Raw genomic sequence first — 21,367 nt, 5'->3', positions numbered from 1 at the left:
TTTGAAATGTGGACATGGAGAAGAATTTCGCTATTGAAACTTCTTAGTTTCTTCCCATCATCTCGCAGAGGTAGCCAAATGAAGAATTTCTCCTTTACGTTAATACCTAACGCAAAGCACGTGCCATTTTTAATCGACAACTTGACGTTTAATTTTTACACAGTTCCTATAACAAGATTAACATAAGATTAAGGTATCGCTATAATTGTTTATCTGTTTGTTATAAGAGGTGTATATATTTAGAACTAAAATAAATCACCGACAAATAAAATCGAATTTCTCCAATGTTCATTGACTTACTCATACGCCAAGTAAAAACACGAAACTCTCGGCATATTCGTTTATACATACGCGGTTAGACGAGTTTAGCATGTTCCATACTTACGCTTTCGTAATACAAAATTCAGCTACCAAGTGCAACAGTTGAAGTGGTAGGAGTGACACGAAAAAATTAATAGGTGGAAGGTTAGTGATTATTTTAGGATTTACGCGCTTACATTAACTAGACATTTTAATTTTGCTGTTTGCATTGTGCCTTGCCTATAATTGACCGACGAATTTAATTTAAAATTTAGACAGGTCAAAAGTTGCCCAAAACTTTTCTACTTGTTCCCAAAACGACACATTCCATGCGTTGCAAAACCTCCAATCAAGTTTAACCCATCCACAGATTTCGTGTTCTTCGGTAGCCGGAAATGAGCTGGAATTTGTTTATAATTATATGATAATATGGCTATTTTATTGATGTCTGGCGCGGTGTTAAATTTCAAGCAATTAAACTCGATATTAGGACGAATGGGTGCCTTGGAACAGTTTGAGGGGTTTTATCACGCATGGTATCGTTTAGTCGAAATGAGGCAAAAGTGATACTGTGTCCTAAAACTAAATTTCCTACTTTTTTTTGCATTATCATGCTACAAAATTAAACAGTGTGTATTATACAATAGTAAATAATAGTACATACTATTATAAGTAAGTACCAATTATGTCAGTGTGCTTATCAGTGCCTACCACTGATTCTGATTTCGTTGGTTTAACTTTTGGAAACCTTCAGATAATTTTGGAGGTGATTTGATTTGATATTAAGATGTGCACAAATTTCAGTTTCCTCTTATTGCGTCTATAAACATTTTAACAAAACAAAATTAAGTTTTCGCGTTTGAGCTACGACTTCAATTTCTGAGCATCTCGCTTTTGGAAAAGTGCTTACGCGGTAGATAAGGGAAAGAAATTGCCAAACCTGACTAAAAATATCTGAAGTCTCTCAAAAGTCAATTTATTCAATCAAGGAGTGGACATCTTAGAAAAAATTAAATTGTTCTAAAACCATTCAGTCCAGTGACAGCAAATTTAATGTTGGTTTTAAAAAATCAACTGCTGAAAGAGAGGAGCGAACCATTGATGAAATATATGGTGTAATTTTAATTAGTGAAAATGAAATTTTGTGTAATCACCTTGATAAAATCCGTGAAATCCTAGTGGAATTGTTTGATGAAACTTTGTTCAAATTTTAATCCAGTTCGGTATTAATAAAGTAATAAAGAGGCATAAGATTGGTAGGAATGGAGAATGTGGGAATGAAAATTTAATTAAGTTTTTTTTGTGAAAACCATTATATATGCAGGGTGAAAATGTTGTCTGGAACACTGAATATATCTTGAAAACAACGTTTTTTAAAGGAGTTTTTTATGGTATCCAAAATTATAAAAAGTTTGCTACTAATATACGTACCTACCTACTTGCAATTTGTAGTCAGTGAAAGTACACTTTTTTGGATATACATAGCAGCATAAAAAACGTGTATTCCATAATCAAAAGAAAAATCCAAATTAAAGAAAACGGTTGTGCTAATTAATCTAATATTAATCAATCAATCAATAATTTCACTAGTTTGCGTTGAGAAAAAACGATAGTTATGTGAAAGCAATTTTTTGTATCAAAGACAATACGTCACTTTTTTTATTTTTTTAATGGATAGAACTATCTTTTGTGAGGTATTATTAAAGAGTGCACTTTTTTAATATAACATAACAAACATCTTCACACTAGTAAAGTTATAATAGTAATCAAAAAAGTATTTTCCTTAATTTGAACTTTTTTCATAAATTTCATTATGTAATATAATGAATTTTTTATTCTGCTATATCCAAAAATATGGTCTCGTTTAAGAATATGTAATGAAAATATGTCCCTTTTGACCACGCATAAGTACGCCACTGACCACCAATTTCAAGTATGTAGATTGGTAGCAAGCTTTTTATAATTTTGGATACCATAAAAAATATGGTTTAGTTTTTTTCTTAATGAAATGGTCCATACATAACGATTTTGACTTTGACTCTTACACTTTAATTTCCACTTTAATCTTCTGGAAAACGGAACTGAGCATAAATCATTGATGAATAATTAATTTTTTTACTATTTTAATGTCTATATATAATAGAACATACAATAATAAAAATTAGAATAAGAATGAATAATAACTGAGTATCAAGTATCTGTATCGGACGTGAATTTCAATAAGGTCTCATTAGGTATAACAGCACAAATATGCTTGTCCTATAGCGCATCAAAAACAGTATAACCGCAATCATCAAGCTCATAATTAAATTTAAGAACACTGTCAGTATCCGTTATCTAAAAATCTTGATGCTTCATTTATTTACTTCGTTTATAATTCTACCATAAATTTAGAATCAGGGTACTAATAATTAGCACTTAATTACCTCGTAATTAATTACTGTCAATCAATCAATATTTATCGGACGCAAAAATGGCAGAACTTTCAATTTAAATTACAACTAAAATGCCATTTTTTCAGTTCTTCCCAATCCTCGCACCCCCATATATCCGTTCCGTACACGAGCACCCCTATCACAATTGCATTGAGCAGGTAATTTCATGTTCTAAAATTACTCTTGAACCCCCTCTCCCCTCGTCCCTACACCTGTCTCATCGGCACCACCCCCTTATTTCTTAATTTTTTTATCTGCGCATTTGGATTATAGAAATGGAAAGAACATAAATGGAAAGAAACGATTTTCTTTCCATTTCTATATTCCAACTCCCTTTTCCTTCCACCCCCCCCCCTCTCGCCCTCTCCAAATCTCATCAGTCATCATTTCCGATTTTTCTAGATTCTGCTCCATTCCTTTCCTAATACCTTTCCATTCATCATTTCCTTCATCTGTTCTACCCATGTTGCAATGATCAACTGCGTCGTCTGCGTATATCAAGAACCATATTTTTCTGCTTCCTCCACCTTGGTCCTGTCTTAATACGTTTTCTATGTATCTTATGTAAAAATTAAATATGATCGGGCTCAGTGAGCATCTCTGACTTAGTCCTTTACATGTCCAAAACACTTCAGACTCCTTCCCTACTATATTACCCTCATTCTTGTCCCTCCTTGATTCTATCCTTTAGCTTTTTGTTTATTTACTCTGTCAAACGCTGCCTTTAAGTCCACACCTTTCCGCCTTTCGTGATTATGTAAACAACTGATAAAATTATTTTGTTTATTGTATCCATGGTAACTGAAGTAGACGATACCAATCAATAAAAATGGCTGACAGTAGAAACAAGTCATTTCAAAAATTTGAAAAATATGATCTAATTCAATGGAATATCTGCGAAACCTACAAGAATCCTTCCGTAAAAATTTGTTTCTGTTGAAAATCGATTTTCAGTCATTTTGCAATATGAGATCCGAAAAAACTGGGGTTTCTAATTTAGGAGTAATTTGTACCCACAAGCATTTTTTTAAAGTACCTAATTTTTATAAAAATAAAAAAGAACTTTTCCGTAAAGAATCTATATATTCTTTTTTTAATTTCAACAAACGATGACACAACAGTAAGAAATTAAACAATTTAAAAGTCGATTTAAACTTGAATTAAACTTTCATTCTCCCACAATTTCTTACATAAGGAATAATTAATTGTCGCCTTAATAATGCATTAATTCATCATAGCTCAAAAAACCGTATTTCCGTCTCATTTAGTTGTAACGACCGCCAAGACTAGTGTTATTTTCCCAAATTGTCCTGAAACCTTCATTTTCATGCCTACTTTCTGACAGGAAATTTTATTTTCCATGACAAGACAGAGAAGACTACGTTTCCTGCCACTTGTCACTTTACTGGCCGCATATGTGACATTGCTAAATGTCTATAATGACTCCTGTCATCACCGACAGATCGACATTAATCAAAAGTTCTGTATAAAATTGAAAAGTTATATTAAAATACGATTTCGGGTACAATTTAATATAAAACTTATTACCTGACTCGGAAATTAAACTACTCGGCCTCGTACTCCAATATTTCCCCGCCAGTAATGTGTCATTTTCCTTACTTTTATGTAAATAACTATTACTTTGAAAAAACGGTTTCGGTTGGCAGGTATTTTTTGAGGATTTATAAAACGCTCCGATTTTGAGTTCGTCGCAGTTTTGTTAGTTTGCAAGGAACTATAAAAGTGCTCGTACTTCAGAAGAGACGAGATAATCACTTTGATACCCATGCGGATGGCTTCCTGAAAACTTTCAAAGGGTGATCAGTATCACACAAATATCAGGGTAATCAACCAAAGTTGTTTGTGTATGGGTGCGTTTTTTTAAAATAAGGTTCCATTTTTTACCCCGCCTTAACAACGTACCAATTTTCTGAATCAAGAAGAAAAAACCATTCAACATTATGCTAGAAGCAAATTTCATCAGAAATCAGAATACAATAAAAACCTACATTTACGAGGAGTACTAAAAACTATCACCCAAATGTTTATTTGCATTATGTTAATGTAAGCTATTTTTGGGATCGAAGGTTGTTTAATTTAAATTGACGCTGGTCAACGTCGCCAACTCAATCTGATCCCTTTCTTCAGGGCGATCGCGTTCAGATTTTCCTATCTGCCCAATGCGAAAATTCAAACAATGAAGAATAATAATATACGCATGAATAGAAATCACGTTTTCGGCGCAGTTCTAAACTCACTTCAACACTAGGAAGATTTGTTTGATTTTAACTACTGTGTTTAATTTTTTTACGTTGAGATTTCAATGCCACCATTTGTTGAAACTTACATACCACTGTCTATAATCTGACAAGCTAACTATAGCCTTGATCTCTTTAATTTTAACGATTGTTAGTACGCGGCAAACTGTGAAGTTCTCTTTTTTTCTATAATAAAAGCACGCCAAATTAGTTGTATACTATACCATACTTATCCAATTACATAAAAAATCTTCAAAACCTAAAAATTAAGGACTCAGTTTATATAGCCTCCTATTGACGTAAACTGTTCTTTCTCTGGAGCTCTGTCACTCATTTAGTTCAGTTGTCGCGGCCAATTTTCAATAGAAATCCCATCCGCATAATAATAAACTAAAAAAAAATTAAGCAACAGTTTTATCACTCCTGGCATGCTTTGTGGAATCGCAGCTCCAGCCCGAAACCTAATATTCTAAATGACGGCACGCTGGAAATATGAAGTAGCTTTTATAATTATAGTTTTTTTAAGTTAAAATATGTCATCGCGTGAATAGCTCGCTGTCGCTCCAATATAAAAAGTAATTATGTATATCGTTCCCACTTTTGCACTCCAAAATTTAAAATTTTTACATCTAATGTGTTAGAATTTTCTCAGGGTTAAAAAAAGTTTTTTTCTTAAACTGTTTGAATATGTTGAAATATATGGTTTCTTGAGATCTGAAGAATAACGAGGCTTTTAAACGATCTAACATTTACATCATTTTCTTGAATTGCATAATTATAATTGGATTGTCCCAAAGAAAGTAAAACCCACGTGTTTGAGCGTTTCTCGCAAAATGTTGATATGAAAGTATGTAAAATTGCTAGCGGGTCCTTTGAAAGAATAGTATTGTTCTAAAAGTGAGAATAATTTATCTATAATTTATTTGCCGGAAATAAGTGATAGAGAAACGAATTTTTTTACCAACCATGTACTTTCGAAACAGTATTTAAAGCTGCTAGTGACTACTCTAAAGGGTTATTTGTCTAAATTTGAGAATATTTTACCTCGTAAAAGGTGTCATTATTTGCAAGCGATATATGATAAGTAGATAAGTGCTACCATTTAACTTTTATATTCAGTTTTATAAGCAGAACGAAACGTTTTTGGATCTGTACATTTCATTAAAAAATGCAATTTTTTAGTGCTTATTTTCGAACGTTAGTGCTTATTTTAGACTTTTTTTTAACATTTTCTTAAAAAATTGATTTAATTTGTAGAACAAAATGCATATGTAAAATTGTCGAATTTAAATCTTAGTAATGTGCATCCATTATAAAATTTTGTGAATATACTAGATTTTCCCCCGTAACTTCGTGCGCTCAATATTGACGGGCATATGATAACGGAATCCCAGTGTACAAAATGTAAAAGTGTAAACTCATCGGCATAGTACTAACATGCAAGTAACTTTGGGTATGTATCGATCGGTATGCGAAATCGCGGAGAGCGATATCAATAAAAAAAGAAGTTAAAAAAAATCCCTTATCCGATCTCGCCCAATTGTGAATTTAAACAATCCGAGGATATGGAGAGACCCATAAAAAATTTTCAGTAAAAGCCGTACAGCCGTTTAGGGGGCACAAACACACGTATCGAAGAATTTTATATATAAAGAAGATGAGGATTGAATTATCTAAAAAGAAGAATGCTGATAAGAATAGGTCCAATATAAAATAAAAATGGAAAGAATTAGTAAAATTGAACGCTTCATTCGTTTGCAATTTGCTTGCGCATGTAGGCGCACCTCGATTTTTTGGTTGCGCTTTAAAAAAAGATTCTGAAAAAAAAAAAATTGGGGGAGTACCTTTACGAGTTTAGCTCTCCAACATTAAAATAATTTACACCTTTTACTAAAAAAAAATAATGTCAGGGGACCTAATTCGTGATTTTAGGCCCTAACCTTAAAACAGAACTGTACTTTATTCGATTTTACCTCCCTAAAAAAGAAATTAAGAAAATAAATGGGGGAGGGTAAATTTACCCATTCATATTTCAACGTGAAAGAGGAAGTCCATTTATAATGAATTTACCATCGGTGCCTCAATATAATTTAAATACAGCTCACGATGTATACGCTGAAATATTTCTCTTGCTTCCGTAATTCACCGTGCGCTCTTAATTTAGGTCCACGTTAAAAAATTTGTGTTTAATTCGAAAGTGTATGACGTCAAAGGCCTATAATTAGCTTGAAATATCACGTTCACAGCACCATTGTTCGTTTTAACTTTATTCAATAAAACTATTCAATTTACTAAGTTTATCTGCAACCTTATCTGGATCTAATTATGATCCTTCAGGAAATATTTACACAATTGCGGTCGCGCCATTGTGATTTTTCTGCTGCCTTCATTACCTACACAAACATAATAGACGCCGATACGCAACAATAGGCAATAAACACTAACTTCCAACTAATCATAATTTTAGTTCAGGAATTTGAGAGGAGTGGACTGAAAAACTGAATTTGATTTCTGTGTGTAGGTTAATTGGGGGCTCCTTTTTGTCACTAAAAAGAAGCTTTGAAAATAACTAAGTCAGCGAAAAACTGAAAATGTCAAATTTTTGGTTTCCATTTTCCCTAGCTCAAACGGTCGGAAATGGAGGGTTCCTGTTAGTACTAATAATAATAATGACTTTATTAGACCATATTCACAAAAAACGAAAAAAATATTCCATATAATTAAAAAAAGATCTAAACGTCATGAGTTCCGCTCCTGCTCTTGCACCCAACCGATCTTGTATCTTCTATGGGCACTGTTTTTCGGAGAATCTGTATCTGTTATCAGAATTTCCATAAGACTGTAGAACCTAGATCTAGAAACTACAGGCTACTACTTTCTTATTGCTTATGGGAGCCATGTTAGATTTTTTCGGAATCAAATAGAAGACAAAAAAAAAGATAAATAATGACGTGTCACACTATACTTTTTACATTTTTAGTTTTTCGGTGATATCTCAGTTATATTCAAAAATTTTAAATGCGTTTTTTACACGGAAATCAGGTCGGACAGAACGCATCTAAACGACGCACGTATAATCGCGACCGGTACCGAAAAAAAAACCGGAATAAAAACCCATGGAAAGATGAACCCCATGGGAAAAAACCGAAATATTACGAGAGAACAAAAGTTGCAACAACAAAAAGAACAAGATTGAGATCAAATTTTCACAATAATATCCTATACTACCATAACACTACCATTAATGCTAATTAAACTTAATATTGTGACTCATAGCCTCTAAGAAGTTTACCAAATCTCTTTGGCGGGCGCGGTATAGCAGATATTTTTGAGTCTACCTTGTATAGAAGTACATATTTTGGCTTCTTCCTTTTTGGAATTAATCGACCTAAATTTTGTTGGTGCAATTTTGTTTTATCGGCAGCTACCTCTTGACGCATCTTGATAATCAAAACCCACACAGTTTAATTAGCAAATGGGTGATTCTACCCCTCGGTGTGGTTATTTGTCCTTTCTCCGTCTTCTAATGTAATATGGTGGACGTTCCACGTTTCAGGAATACTAGAACTAGACAATTGTAAGTAAATTTCATTTCCAAAACTTCACTAAGTACGTTGTTTATTGGCATATTTTATCAAAGTTTTTGGCTGCACATTTAAAAATAAAGAAATATACAATATGTTCCATTATTCGTAAGTGGAATTTTTGATTAATCTGAAAGTGACATTATAGCCAATAAATTCATTGTTCTTTGCATACCGAATTTGATAGAGTATAGCATGTTGGACGTTTATTTATTTTATTTATACGGTTCTAGGAAATTGAATGCATTACATCAAACTTATCGTAAAAAGTTTATTTGGTTACATACAGTGACCTTACGTAACCACTTTGGATTTGCTTATTATCATTAAGACCGATTTATTAAATAAATATACACTAGGGGGGCGATGTCTCAATAGATCCATTAAAATTTCATTGCACACACAATTTTGATTTATTTGCATTAGGTACTCGATCGACCCACAGGTTACAATTGAACTTGAAAAAATCTGTTCTGCAAATAACGTACAGCAGCATCAGAGGGTTGTTGTGACCTCTGAGATTGATTGTTTATGGCATCATGTCAATGGACTAGGTACAAATTTGTAGCAAATAACCTCCTATCAAGAGTATCCATCATATTTTAAGACATAATCTTTCACTAATGGCACCATCACTCTAATTTTACTAGAACGAAACCTACCTGACTTGTCCCAAACATTTAAGGGTAGATAAAGGACATTTCCCTCTTAATTTCTTGACATGACATGACATAAACATGATTTTTAACCGTCTAGTCTACATCGTTTAAGTTTCAAGATAGTAGTAAATCCCCATTATACCGTTGAAAATTGACTTTGGTGTCGAACTATTTACAATTACAAATTTTATTGCATATTTACAGTCCGTTCCAGATTAACAATAGGTAAATAAAAAACTAAACATAAATGAATGAATGAATTTGGTTAGATTGCAAAAATAGCGGATGCGAAATAATTTTTTTTTTCATTTTTCAGAATGGAAAAGAACGAAGGGCTTTATCCTCAAGTTCCCGGCAATCAAGTGCCGCAACAGCAATATCCGACAGCGCCAATGCCTGCACCGACAGGTACGTGATCTGTTTGTACATTTTCTGAATGCACCTCATGTTCAAGTATAGGTACAATGATTTTATGCAACAACAAAGACTAATGGCTAATTTTATTACACGACATTTTATCTACTGTTTACTTTAAAGTGAGGAGTGCGTGTAGATTATGAGGGTTATAGCCCTCTTATTGACTCTTTAGTGTTTATGATTCAAACAGATTAGTTGGTAAATTCTAAAAGAGATGACTTGTTCTTAATTAATTAATTATCAATTGTATTTTGCGTGGGTACAGCATCAATATTTTTCCTACTCTTTGTAACTCACTTACGGGCGTGCCATCAAGTGGCCTTTGAAAGTTCAAGTTAAGTACGATTTCCCATGTAAATAAACTTTCCAAGAAACTCATTTTTAATGACTATCTATCTAGCTCTCTATTCCCCGTGTGATGTGTGTGAACGAAGGTTTCGGGACTAAAATGTCACTAAATGTGGATCTGATCTGTATTCCAGCTTGGACAATTTTTACAGAGGTAAAGTTGAGATTGGATTTTTCCTTTTGGGTTTGGGGTCAGAATTGTAGAAACATTGTCATACAATCTGTTGCTGAGAAAAAAAATTAATCGGGATCAGAGAAAAAGTACAAATTGCAGGGCAAATCTAAAAAATGTTTAACACCTGAATACTCGTTATTCCGAATTGTAATTTCAGGACAAACCGGAACTTTTAATTTTTTTCTGTTTTTTGAAATCTGAATGTAAGGGAATTTAAGTCAAGTGAAGTCATTTTATTTGTGCATAAAATCCAAAGGTGAATGGGGAACACCTACGGGTAAAAACTTTTAATCTTTAGAAACGTTTAAGAGAGACACACAAATACACAGAAAATTGTCACAAACCAAACAAGCATACTAATGTAGATAAATTATAGACAGCATGGGAGTGTACTATGCCATAGTATACTTTTTATCTTTTAAGTGGTAAATGGCATAATTTGATTTTGATAGTTCTTTGTTGGCATAGTGTGACCATGTCAATTATGTATCCATTTCTAATCCAAGAAATTTTATGATGTTACCGAAATTTGCAAACAATTTTCGAATATTTAATTAACAATTTTCAGAAATGTTTAGCCTGAAAGAACTATCACAGTTTTTTTCATTATACAGTATTCATTATTACACCTATTGTTTATTTCATTTAACATACAATCTATCTCACTGATTAATTAAATATTGTGATAAAACTATGTGTTGAGGAAAATCATTTATAAATGATAAGAAAAGTAAGGAACCTAAAACTGATCCTTGTGGCACCCCCATTTCCATATGAAAATAATCCTAATTTACTTTATCTTTAATATCCGGAATCGTGAATTGCTAAGAGGTATTCAACATAATCGCTTGTCGTCCATGCTAAATAGCTCTAAAATAATTTATTTTCAAAAAAAATTAGTTACCGGGTGAAACTGAGTTTTCAGGCGGGTGACATGATTTGAAATTGGGGAAAAATAATTAAAATAGCTGAAGTCCCGGGAGTTGAAAGGGATGGGAAATGGTGTTTTGCAAATTGTGGCAAAGCTATTAATTTTAGACGAAAATGGTCAACGTAAAACTTATAGAGAATGAACAACTTTTGTATCTGCACTATTTTCGCATAACCTCCAATTTTCCTAGAAAAACCGGAAAAACTGCTTGTTTGGTTTTTTGTTTTTATTTTTGCAAAAAAAATGTCGTAGGCGTTTGAAATTTGGAGGAAACATCGCTGGTTTTATGAGAAAAAAAGGAAATAATTTTTTGAGTCCGTAAATTTGAACCGTTTCCGAGATCTCACGAAGTTTTTCTATATAATAATTTTTTTTTATTTTTGTTTATTAAAATATTAGTCTTCCCAAAAATTTTGCTACCCCGCGCATCGCTATACGACGAAAAAATAGATTTTTCATCCCCTTGAAAAAGAAGTGGCTTTTTCAAAAATCGTGAGATCTCGGAGACGATTCAACTTTATACGGTCCCCTTTTTTATGATAAAACAAGCTATGTTTCCTCCAAATTTCAAACCCCCACGACTTTTTTTCGCAAAAATAATAACAAAAATAAACAGTTTTTTCGGTTTTTTCGGAAAATTGTAGGTTATGTGAAAATAGTGCAAATACAACAGTTGTTCATATTTTTATTCTCTATAACTTCTACATTGAACATTGTCGCCTAAAATGAATAGTTTTGCCACAAATAGCATAATACCACTTTCCACCCCTTTCAACCCCCGGGATTTCACTCGCGAAAAAATTCAGCTGTTTTAATTATTTTTTTCCAATTTCTAATCATTTCACCTGTTTCACCGGTTTCGCCCGGCAACTAATTTTTTTTGTCAGAAAATATATGGCCTGGACTATTGGTAATTTTTTAATCAGCATAGTTCGGATGTCATCAGGGCCTGCACTTGTATTTTTGCTCTTACTTGTGCCGTAGTACTGAGAAATCGGTGTGTTTATTGGGTCTAGGTTGAGACTTGGGGCTGTGACTTGGGTTCCGGGTTTGCTATTTGTAAGATACTGGGGATTTCGGTACCGTTTGTATTTAGCAAGAGGGGGGATGGAAAAGCTGTGTAATTTCCATTGATGCGCTTGACCTTAGTCCAGATTATTGGCATGGCAATGGTAGTCGATTCACCTAGAAATGCTTTCAACAGATGCGCCAATTGACTATAAGATATTCAATCTTCAATTTTAAAAAATCTGAAGTATATGATATTGTTTAAATGCAAGAAACGCAGGATTAATTCTCTACGTATGCAACACAGTACACACCCAACGATTTCACCATGGTTTTCGTTCCGTTTTCAAACAATGTAAATTTGTTTATTGCAAAAACTGATTCCTTACTACCTCTGTGGTAAAACAATATTGCAATTACCAACGAGAGAGTCAGAGCTACCTTTGAGGGCGAAACGTTAAATATCGGATTCGGATTGCAACCTGAGCTGCAAAATTCTGAATTGCAAGCCTTAAACAAAATAAATCTTCAAATTATCAATAAAAATATTTCTTACGAAACCTTCTGTTAACCAAATTCTGTGTTCATTTCAGTTTATGATATTAAAAGTACAGAAATATTACTCATGCAGAGCAAATAACATTTTCCGTGTGTTTTTCACAAAGACTAATAAATAATTAAAAGCCACATTAGTGGGAAAATGTATAAATAATGAATTCAATTGACAAGGTTTTTGTCGCTGTAATCCGTGTGTGCAGAATTTGTTTTTCGAGCAACGTTTAAAGTGTTTTTGATTTTATAACAACAATTACGCATAAGTTGTGACCTACATTATACAAAACGATAATTTAGAATATATTTCTCTGTATCTGTACAAGAAAAATGCATTACGTGTGCTTTATCAATCGATTTTATGACTACCGTGCTCCGATAATGTGTTCCACTCGTTTTACCACGAAACCATTCATGTACGTTTTCATTATAATATCCGACTTTCGTTGTAAACTGAAAGTTTATCTGGTTTAATCAATTATTTTGTGATTACCTGGAACAATAACAATTTTAACGAGTAACTGCCTCGTATGAGAGGATAAATACTCACCCCAAGAAAACATTCGCCTTATGAAAATACACCCTCGATATATTTTCGCCCAGAATATTCGCTTGCAAGAGAATAACTCATTGCTGCAAGTTGGTCCCCTTGTAAATCAACGTACCAGAAGAACAGAACCACGGCCTTTCCACTTAGATATAATTCGCTTCGCCTCCACAAAAAAAAAATCCTAAAGAAAAATTGGTCAAACTTTATTAAGTTATTAGTGGCATTTCCCCCATTTATATCAAGGGAGAGAATTTGTCCAGGTATTATTCGCCCCTAGGAAAACTCTATGCTATTCTCATTCCGGAACTTCTTGGAAGGCATCAAGAAGCTAAGGGCTAAGAACGTGGGGAAGCTTCCAGAGGATAACGATTACAATCAATAATATAGTATACCCACACCCCAAAAGAAAAATCAATTGAGGCAGAGAAAAAATTCAATTAGCATTCTCTAACAAAGTCAAAATTCCAACATGTTGTCGGGCAGTAGGTGTGTTCTTGCACCATGATTCATTCTTTTAATTATTCGTTTAACCCAATTACTTTATGGTAACAATAATCTTTGCTACAATTTACAATTAGGTTAAGTATGCCGTTGGTAATCTAAAGAAGTATTTTTAACTAAAATTGATGGACGCCGAGCTTCTATAAAATAAAAATGTTTATAAGGAAGCTTTGTGGACACGTATTGTCATTTTGTTAATTAAGCCATTGATAACATCGACGAAGGAGTGGCTGTGGATAAACCGACGATTCGTTTTCTCTTCTAAGGTATTATAACGTAACTTTTTTGTCAATTTCATTTTAATTAAGTTTATAAGCGAGTCCCACTTTGAAATTAATTGTTTACGTGGATCAAGACCAAAGAATGATTACCTATCGACTGTAATGCCCTGCGATAATCGTAATGTAGCCAAATTTACTAAATAATTAAAAATTATTGATCCGGTAATCAATTTTTGTGTTACACTAATCGATTAATATGATAATCTGGAAGTTGCATATTTTGTTCTTTATACAGAACGAGACATTACCAAAGAAATTCCCACCCACCGCACATATACACATAAAATCTCTTTATTGATGCTGGAATCTCTTTCTGTTGGTCTTCTTTTCGTATCCAAGACAACACAGTACTGCAATCTGACCAGCAAAACATAGGAACATTATGGAAATCCAAGTTTTCTAAAAGAGCAGAAAGTAATGTGGCTCCAATGGTAGCAGTCATTAGTTCCAATGCACATTTTCTTTAGGGATTCAACTCTGGATTTTGCTTGGGTCAATAATTGGATATTGACTTCAGATCTCAAATGAAAGGACTTCTAAAAAGCGAGTCTTGGAAATCGCCAAGTGTCTGGATTTGGATACTATACGAGAGCGACAAACTCACGTATCGTTTTGTCAATTTTTTACTGAACATAAAATGATAACGGGCTAATCACAGATGCGTTACGTAATTTCATCAATAAGTGACTCACACATTAGTGCCCCACTTAAGAGTTTTATACAAGAATCTATGATTATTTAAACCACTCTTTTATCACTAATGAGTCAGGGCCTATCCCCAGTAGACCACGACAAATAACTCTGTATTTAAATTAATTACACATATTATAAGCGTTGGGTCATTTTAATCAAAAACTCTTAGCGAATAACATTAAATATAGCGTTAGCGGTTAGATAAACCAACGATAAATCAAATGTTATGAAATCGATTTCAAAACGCACTATGGTGTCTAAAAAACCCCTTTGTGAGTATTTATTTAATCTCTTAGTTGCCAAGTGTAGAAACTCAGGTTTTGCCTTTTTTTTATAATACCTATGTATAATTACTAGGATTTCACCAAGGTAAATCTTCCCAGTTGACGTGGAGGAATGTTATTTTTATACAATCGAACACAAGGGTTTTACCAATTGCAATGAGAGAATAAAAAATTAAAAAACCCAACTAGAACGAGTGCCGACTATTATTACAGGTGAAAAGAGTTTGTATGCACCTTTCGGCAACTTGGTGCCCCAAACGGAATTTTAGTATTCGAATTGCAAAACGTCCTTGTCGTTCGTATTTTAAGGACTCCTTTGGGTACACTACATGTACATGTGCTTGAATATCGTAACTGGAGTCTAATTAATTATATTCAGATTTGATACTGTTTATCAGAAAAAAACATAAAGTACTTTAATATTCCGTTTTGCAATTAGACTTATTCGGGCAATGACGATTCTACGAACAATTTCTCAAGTTACCATTGCCTCAATCAATGAGAAACACGCCTCTACTGCAGTTATTTCAAGAATAGGTAGAACTAATCATTACGCAATCGTTTTTAAGATTTTTTCTTTTTTTATGTTGCTGCAATTAGGATTTTCATCCCGGCAAGAAGCTTTGTTCTAGAGTAAACTTTCGGGCTTGTGGGTTTACTCTAGGCGAGCTTTTCATCAAGGAATCTGCCGAGGACTTAGGGACCAACCTGCTCATGAACAGGTGACTCCTTAATCCATGTGCACGCCATGTCTAAGTCTGAAATTCCCAAAGGTGAAGTTCGGTAAATAGCAATTACTCTTCTCCGCTCTACCACTTAACCTCAAATATATCTGAGTAAAGGAACTATAAGAGATGAGAAAGAAATATGTATTTAATCACCAAGTATCGACATATGAAGTACTAAGCGACCCATATCCAGACCTTTGTTAGATATACATTCTTTGAACATGTCAAATATCGAGCATTAGTGATCGTATTCGTTTTTTTAATGGTTTGGTAGAAAGAAGTTTCGGGCACAAGTACAACAATATTATTTTGTGAAAATGTTCTAAGATAAAATTTCTTAGATTTGTATTTGGCCAGCGGCATTGATAATAACACGAACATTAACATTCGGATCTTTCTATTTAGGTATTTTAAAAGACGAGGGATTAACAAGTGGTACACACAAAGGGAGTGACGATTCCGCCTCTGCGTCATATTTAACCACAATAATTCATACATACACCCCTGAATATTAAACACATTTTTAATCGAACCGCAGAACTAGTACTACTGAGATGAAATGCAAAATACCAAACAATGATCGTTTGATTGGATTCGATTCCTATCGATAAGTACAATAAAATTCTGTTTCTGCAAATAGTTTTCACGGGTCGATCCCTTTAGGATTATTTAATTAATTAATTATTTAAACAAAGTCCTAAAAATAACAGCTAATAACCACTACTTTATACAAATCAAAAAATTTCAAATAACAGTAATGGACGTAGATGAAATTCCTTTCAGATTATACTATTGATCTTATCTTTCTCCGAAAAATGCCGCTCCCTTAGAAATATGAAAACAGACCGCTTCTACAGTTGACCGCGCGATGAATGCACAGCAAAAATGAAAAGGAATAAAGTCCCAATCTCCCACTATTTTGATACCAATTCACACACAGTGCACGTTCGCTATGAAGCGGTACATGTGTACATTTTCCTACGCATTTTCTTTCCTCTCTGCGGAATTTCCGACTTTTCAGATCTGCGATTGTCTTTTCGGTACATGCAGGTTGTATGCCGTAACTTTTAATGGCCGTTCATTTTTGTTTCCCATAATTCTCCCTCTCCCTTACAAGAAAAGTTCCCTTCCTAAAGCTTTCTGGATGGCGGATGGGTGGAATTAACATGGATAGCATTTTCTTATGAGAATCCAATTTGTAGACACAAGTCTAGTGCGTTGAATTTGCAAGGAAATCCCCGAATTATAAGCTTAAATAATTCATTTCGGCTAGAAAAGGGTTCTGTGGTAACAAATAAGAACTTAAAAATGGTTACATTTGGAACACATGTTTTCTCATAATTATGATTATATTTTGGAATTTGGTCCTGAAGTTCGATTTTTGGCGATTTACTTGACTAGAAATCATTTACATTGGCTTTTTTACCCCTGGAATATTCACTGAACTTTAATTTCCCCTGGTAAGTTCGCACATGAGAATCCTACATGCATGCCCCGTAAAAAAAGTAAGTGACCCCTGAACTTTACTCTGATCCGTGCCAGTCATCCCAGCGCATAAGAAGCAGTTTCCAACTGCAATGGAACGTATTTCTCCACATTTCTTATTTAGGGCGCCATATAAAATATTAAGAATTTGTTCGGGGATCTTGCCTACTAGCATGCGATTACAGAGTTTGGTGATGGCTGTAAGAAATTTACACGAGTCTTCCCCATTAGCATGTGAATTATGATCTTTTAAATGTTGAGGTCTTATCCCGTCAATGTCTGCCGAAGATCCGGAAGGAAAGTTTAATGTTGCATGACGTACCTGCACCCCTGCTTTTAACAGATAATGTCAGGAGGATCTGATATGGGAATAGCGGTGCTGTTGAAGGAGGCGGATGCTTCTCTAGGAGTTGGTTAAAAGTACAATTAGACCACAGGCTAGCACCCAAAACGGTCTAGTCTAGATAACTGAACTTCTTTTTAAATTATAAGTTTGAGATTAGAAATCTTAAATATTTAATAATTAACAACTTACTTTTTTTAATAAATCGCGTCTGTTGTGTAATATATTTAATATTGTTGTCCAAAATGAAATTGTATAAATTCATAGAATACAACAGTGAATTCGATTTGGCCCAGGGAATATAGTACGTGTTATATAATCTTAATGTAGGATAGCAGCTCAAAAGAAGCTATTAAGTCATGGATAATTTTATACAAAATCATAAGACAGGATACGTCCCTTCTCAATTTTAAGCTACAAATATTAGCTTTACTACAAAGTAACACCGAAGGAAGATCCCAGGGGCAAACCTTACTCAATTCTTTATGTTATATATATCAAATGAAATGATTTTGTACCTTTTCTATCTTTTTAATGTTTTTGCTTGTATGTGAAGCCCATATAGTAGAACAATATTCAAGCTTAGATCTATCAAAATCACAATATAACACAATTATTGCCTTAATACTTCTAAAATGTCTAGTATTTCTTTTTAAAAGAGTTAGTTACTAATAAAATATGATTTACAAATGTTAAATTTCTGTCTGTCTTTCATAGTGGAAACTGAATCAAGACGTTCATTATTACTTTTGTATTCGGGCAAATACATAGACTTTTTCTGAGAAATATAGACATTACACAACATTTCTTAATATTTAACAATTATCTATTTTTAATACACCAGTTAATGAGTGCTTCCAAATCGTTCTGCAAAGCCAATGAATCAAAACTTGAGGTGATTTCCTTGTAAAGCTTCAAACATCGGCAAATCTTTGGCAAATCATTAATAAAAATAATTAAAAATAGGGGCTTGCTTAGAGAGCTTAGAGAGACAACGTCAAACGCTTTCGAAAAATCAGTATACACAACGTCAATTCTACCACTAATTTTGAGCACATAATTAGAAAAAATTAATAAGTTAGATTCGGTGAATCGACCAGGATAAAATCCATTCTCAGCGGCCGTTACACAGCACCTGACGCTGTCCATCATCAACGACATATGCATAACATTTTCGAATACTTTTGCAGAACTATTCAAAATTGATACAGGTCTATGATGGTTATTTATTACATTTTCAGGACCTGATATCTGGACTGGGGTAATCTTTGTCACCTTCCAAAGTGCGGGAAATGTACGACTTTTAATTGATAGATTAACAACGTTGGTCAGTTTATCAAAAATAACATCTTTTAATTGTACACGAAAAAAATGTCGGAATTCCATCGGGTCCACTACTCATTTTATTTTTAAGTTATGACTATGGCTATGGCTCTTAGCATTACACAATTATCAACAACTTTAAGGCAATGAAAGGAGATTGAACTTGAGTTAACATATTTTATCACTGTTATTTATTTCACAATAGCAGACTTCTCAAACGACCCTCGTACGTAACTATAACAAAATAAAGGCTACCAAACCATTCGCTAACTGATAACCCCTTAAAGTTATTTTTAAAAGCAACAGTCATCACTTCATTCTCTTAAGGGGTGTTGATGCGTTCCAAACATATTCATACCACTTATAAAAAGGTTGTCACCCTGGTTGTCACTAGATTTATAACTGTAGAGGCCATAATTACCACAGTTAATGGCATTATCACTCAAACACTTTTTATCATTTCCAAAAGTTTTGGAAAATAATAATCCATTGAAAATCAATTACTGAAAATTCTGTTGGTGAAGTTATGCGGCAATAAGAAAATCCCGATGCTACACCCCAGTGCCGTTTTCCCGGCGACAACCCATCTTATCAATCCCGGCATCAGGCCTTCCGGCGACAACCTATCCCGGAGACTATCGTTTTCCCAGCAATTTGAACCTCATCTACCTCCTTTATTTTTCAATGTTAAGGTAGGTATTCACGTTCAGTTCGCCGGCCGGCCATGGACTGTCAGTCCACGGCCGGACGATCGCTTTTCACTACACACGTAGAGGCAGACGGCCGGCGAAATCCTGTCGCCTGTCTATAATAGCGGTGAAGATCGTAACGTGTGTACTGCTTGGCCGGCCGGCATAGGACGGACGGATTAATTTTAGTCTGGAGTAAAATTTTGTCCTATGCTTGCCGCATAACAGTGTCTTTTTTGTAATACCATTGAATAATAAATCTGATATTCAATGGTAATACTAAATTCAATAAGTACGCGAAGCAATTGTCATCCATTCCCAGGTAGTTCTTTAAATCAATTTCACTTGATGTTCGGAGTTCTCGTATTATCTCCATGTGAGATAAGGTATGACGTTTTCTGAGCAGTCTTTCACCCAAATTTTCTACAGTTTTCTCCTTTCTCTTCTTCTAAAATTACAACAATCGTCTTGTTCTAACATACCTATATCAAGCAACTGTCGATCATAGACTGTGCGTGTGTATTGAATTTAATACGGCCGGCCGGCAAATATCGTATCCGATTATGGGCTGCCGGCGATGGCCGGATGTTAAAACTGAACGTGTGTATTGACCAATGATCACGGTCGGCCGGCCTGGACTGACAGTCCATGGCCGGCCGGCGAACTGAACGTGAATACCTACCTTTAGGGTGAAGGATTAGTGTTCGGTACTTTAGAAGCCGTTGGTAGGTAGGTCGCGAAAGAGGATGCATTGCAAATAATTCTTATAAATATAGGAAACCGAAATATAGGAAGCTCGTCTTGTTTACACAATTGATATCGGTACAAAGGACCCATTTTTTCAATTGGATAATATTCCTATTCAGATTGTATCTTCTCTAGAAAGAGTCTCACTCTCTAAAATAACAAACAAGAAAAATTAATTGCGGTTTCCGGTTTCAATATAACAAACATGATTCATGTGTTTACCATCCCTGCCTCCGATCGAGTTCAAATTGCCGAGATTGCCCTTCGCCGGGACGACTTGAAGCAAATGGTCGCCGAAATGGCCCGAAAATTTGTTTCAAAAATTTTTGGATTTTTAAGAGGCTCCAGAATAACCCAGAAATTTAACATTCATGCAACAGTTAAACGATGAAAACGGCAAAGACTGTTAAGCACAGTTTCAGTGACATGCGCAACTTTATGTTATATTGCCCGCCATTTATAAATATACATTTTCGGTCCGAAAGCAGTCGTGCTTAATATTGTCATAAGTGCACATCGCTTTTACGTGTTTCTTGTGTGTTTTCATTGGGATATCCAGTAAGTAAATTTGCTATAACCTTTTTCAATTAGTTAATTAAAGGGTAATAAAAATTGGGACGCGCGCACTTAGATAGACTAGATATTTTCGTTTTTCTATTAACGTCAACTGATAACCCATTAATACCCTGGCCTTTTTTCTGTAAATGTCATCATCGGGATGTGTATTAATAACCTTTAGAATTAATTAGTTGTTTTCAATGGATTTGACACGAGTTCGGGGTGGAAGCAGGCCACCTACGCTGAAATGATACCAATGTGTTTTTAGACTGGCCTATATTTACAACAGTCGTGGCCCTAGAAGGGTTCAACTAAGGTGGAGCAGACCAACCTTTAAATTCAATCAATTTAGAGGTAATCGATATTCTTCAAGTTTACACTTTGCGCGCGGACGGAATGCAATTGGCTGGGCAATTTTTTTTGCGACCTGTAAAACGTTGTCCCGCGTAAAACTAGTTATTCCTTATACACGCCAACTCGTTCGCCTTGGCTTTGCCGTTTTGTTGCCAATTTACATT

The 21,367-nt window shown here is 34.3% G+C and overlaps 1 protein-coding gene across 1 annotated transcript in view; it reads left to right on the top strand.

Annotated features, from left to right (window-relative positions):
- Positions 1-318: 318 nt before the first annotated feature.
- Positions 319-21,367, top strand: part of LOC116173512 (lipopolysaccharide-induced tumor necrosis factor-alpha factor homolog) — a 37,071-nt gene continuing 16,022 nt past the window's right edge. Inside the window, exons 1-2 of the mRNA XM_031491017.1 lie at positions 319-465; positions 9,553-9,644. Of these exons, the coding sequence (XP_031346877.1) occupies positions 9,554-9,644 (91 nt within the window). The 5' untranslated portion in view covers positions 319-465; position 9,553. The remainder of the gene's footprint in view (positions 466-9,552; positions 9,645-21,367) is intronic.

The sequence above is a fragment of the Photinus pyralis genome, unplaced genomic scaffold, assembly GCF_008802855.1.
Source record: "Photinus pyralis isolate 1611_PpyrPB1 unplaced genomic scaffold, Ppyr1.3 Ppyr1.4_LG6, whole genome shotgun sequence".
Lineage (NCBI taxonomy): Eukaryota > Metazoa > Arthropoda > Insecta > Coleoptera > Lampyridae > Photinus > Photinus pyralis.
This window is presented reverse-complemented; position numbering and strand designations above follow the sequence as displayed.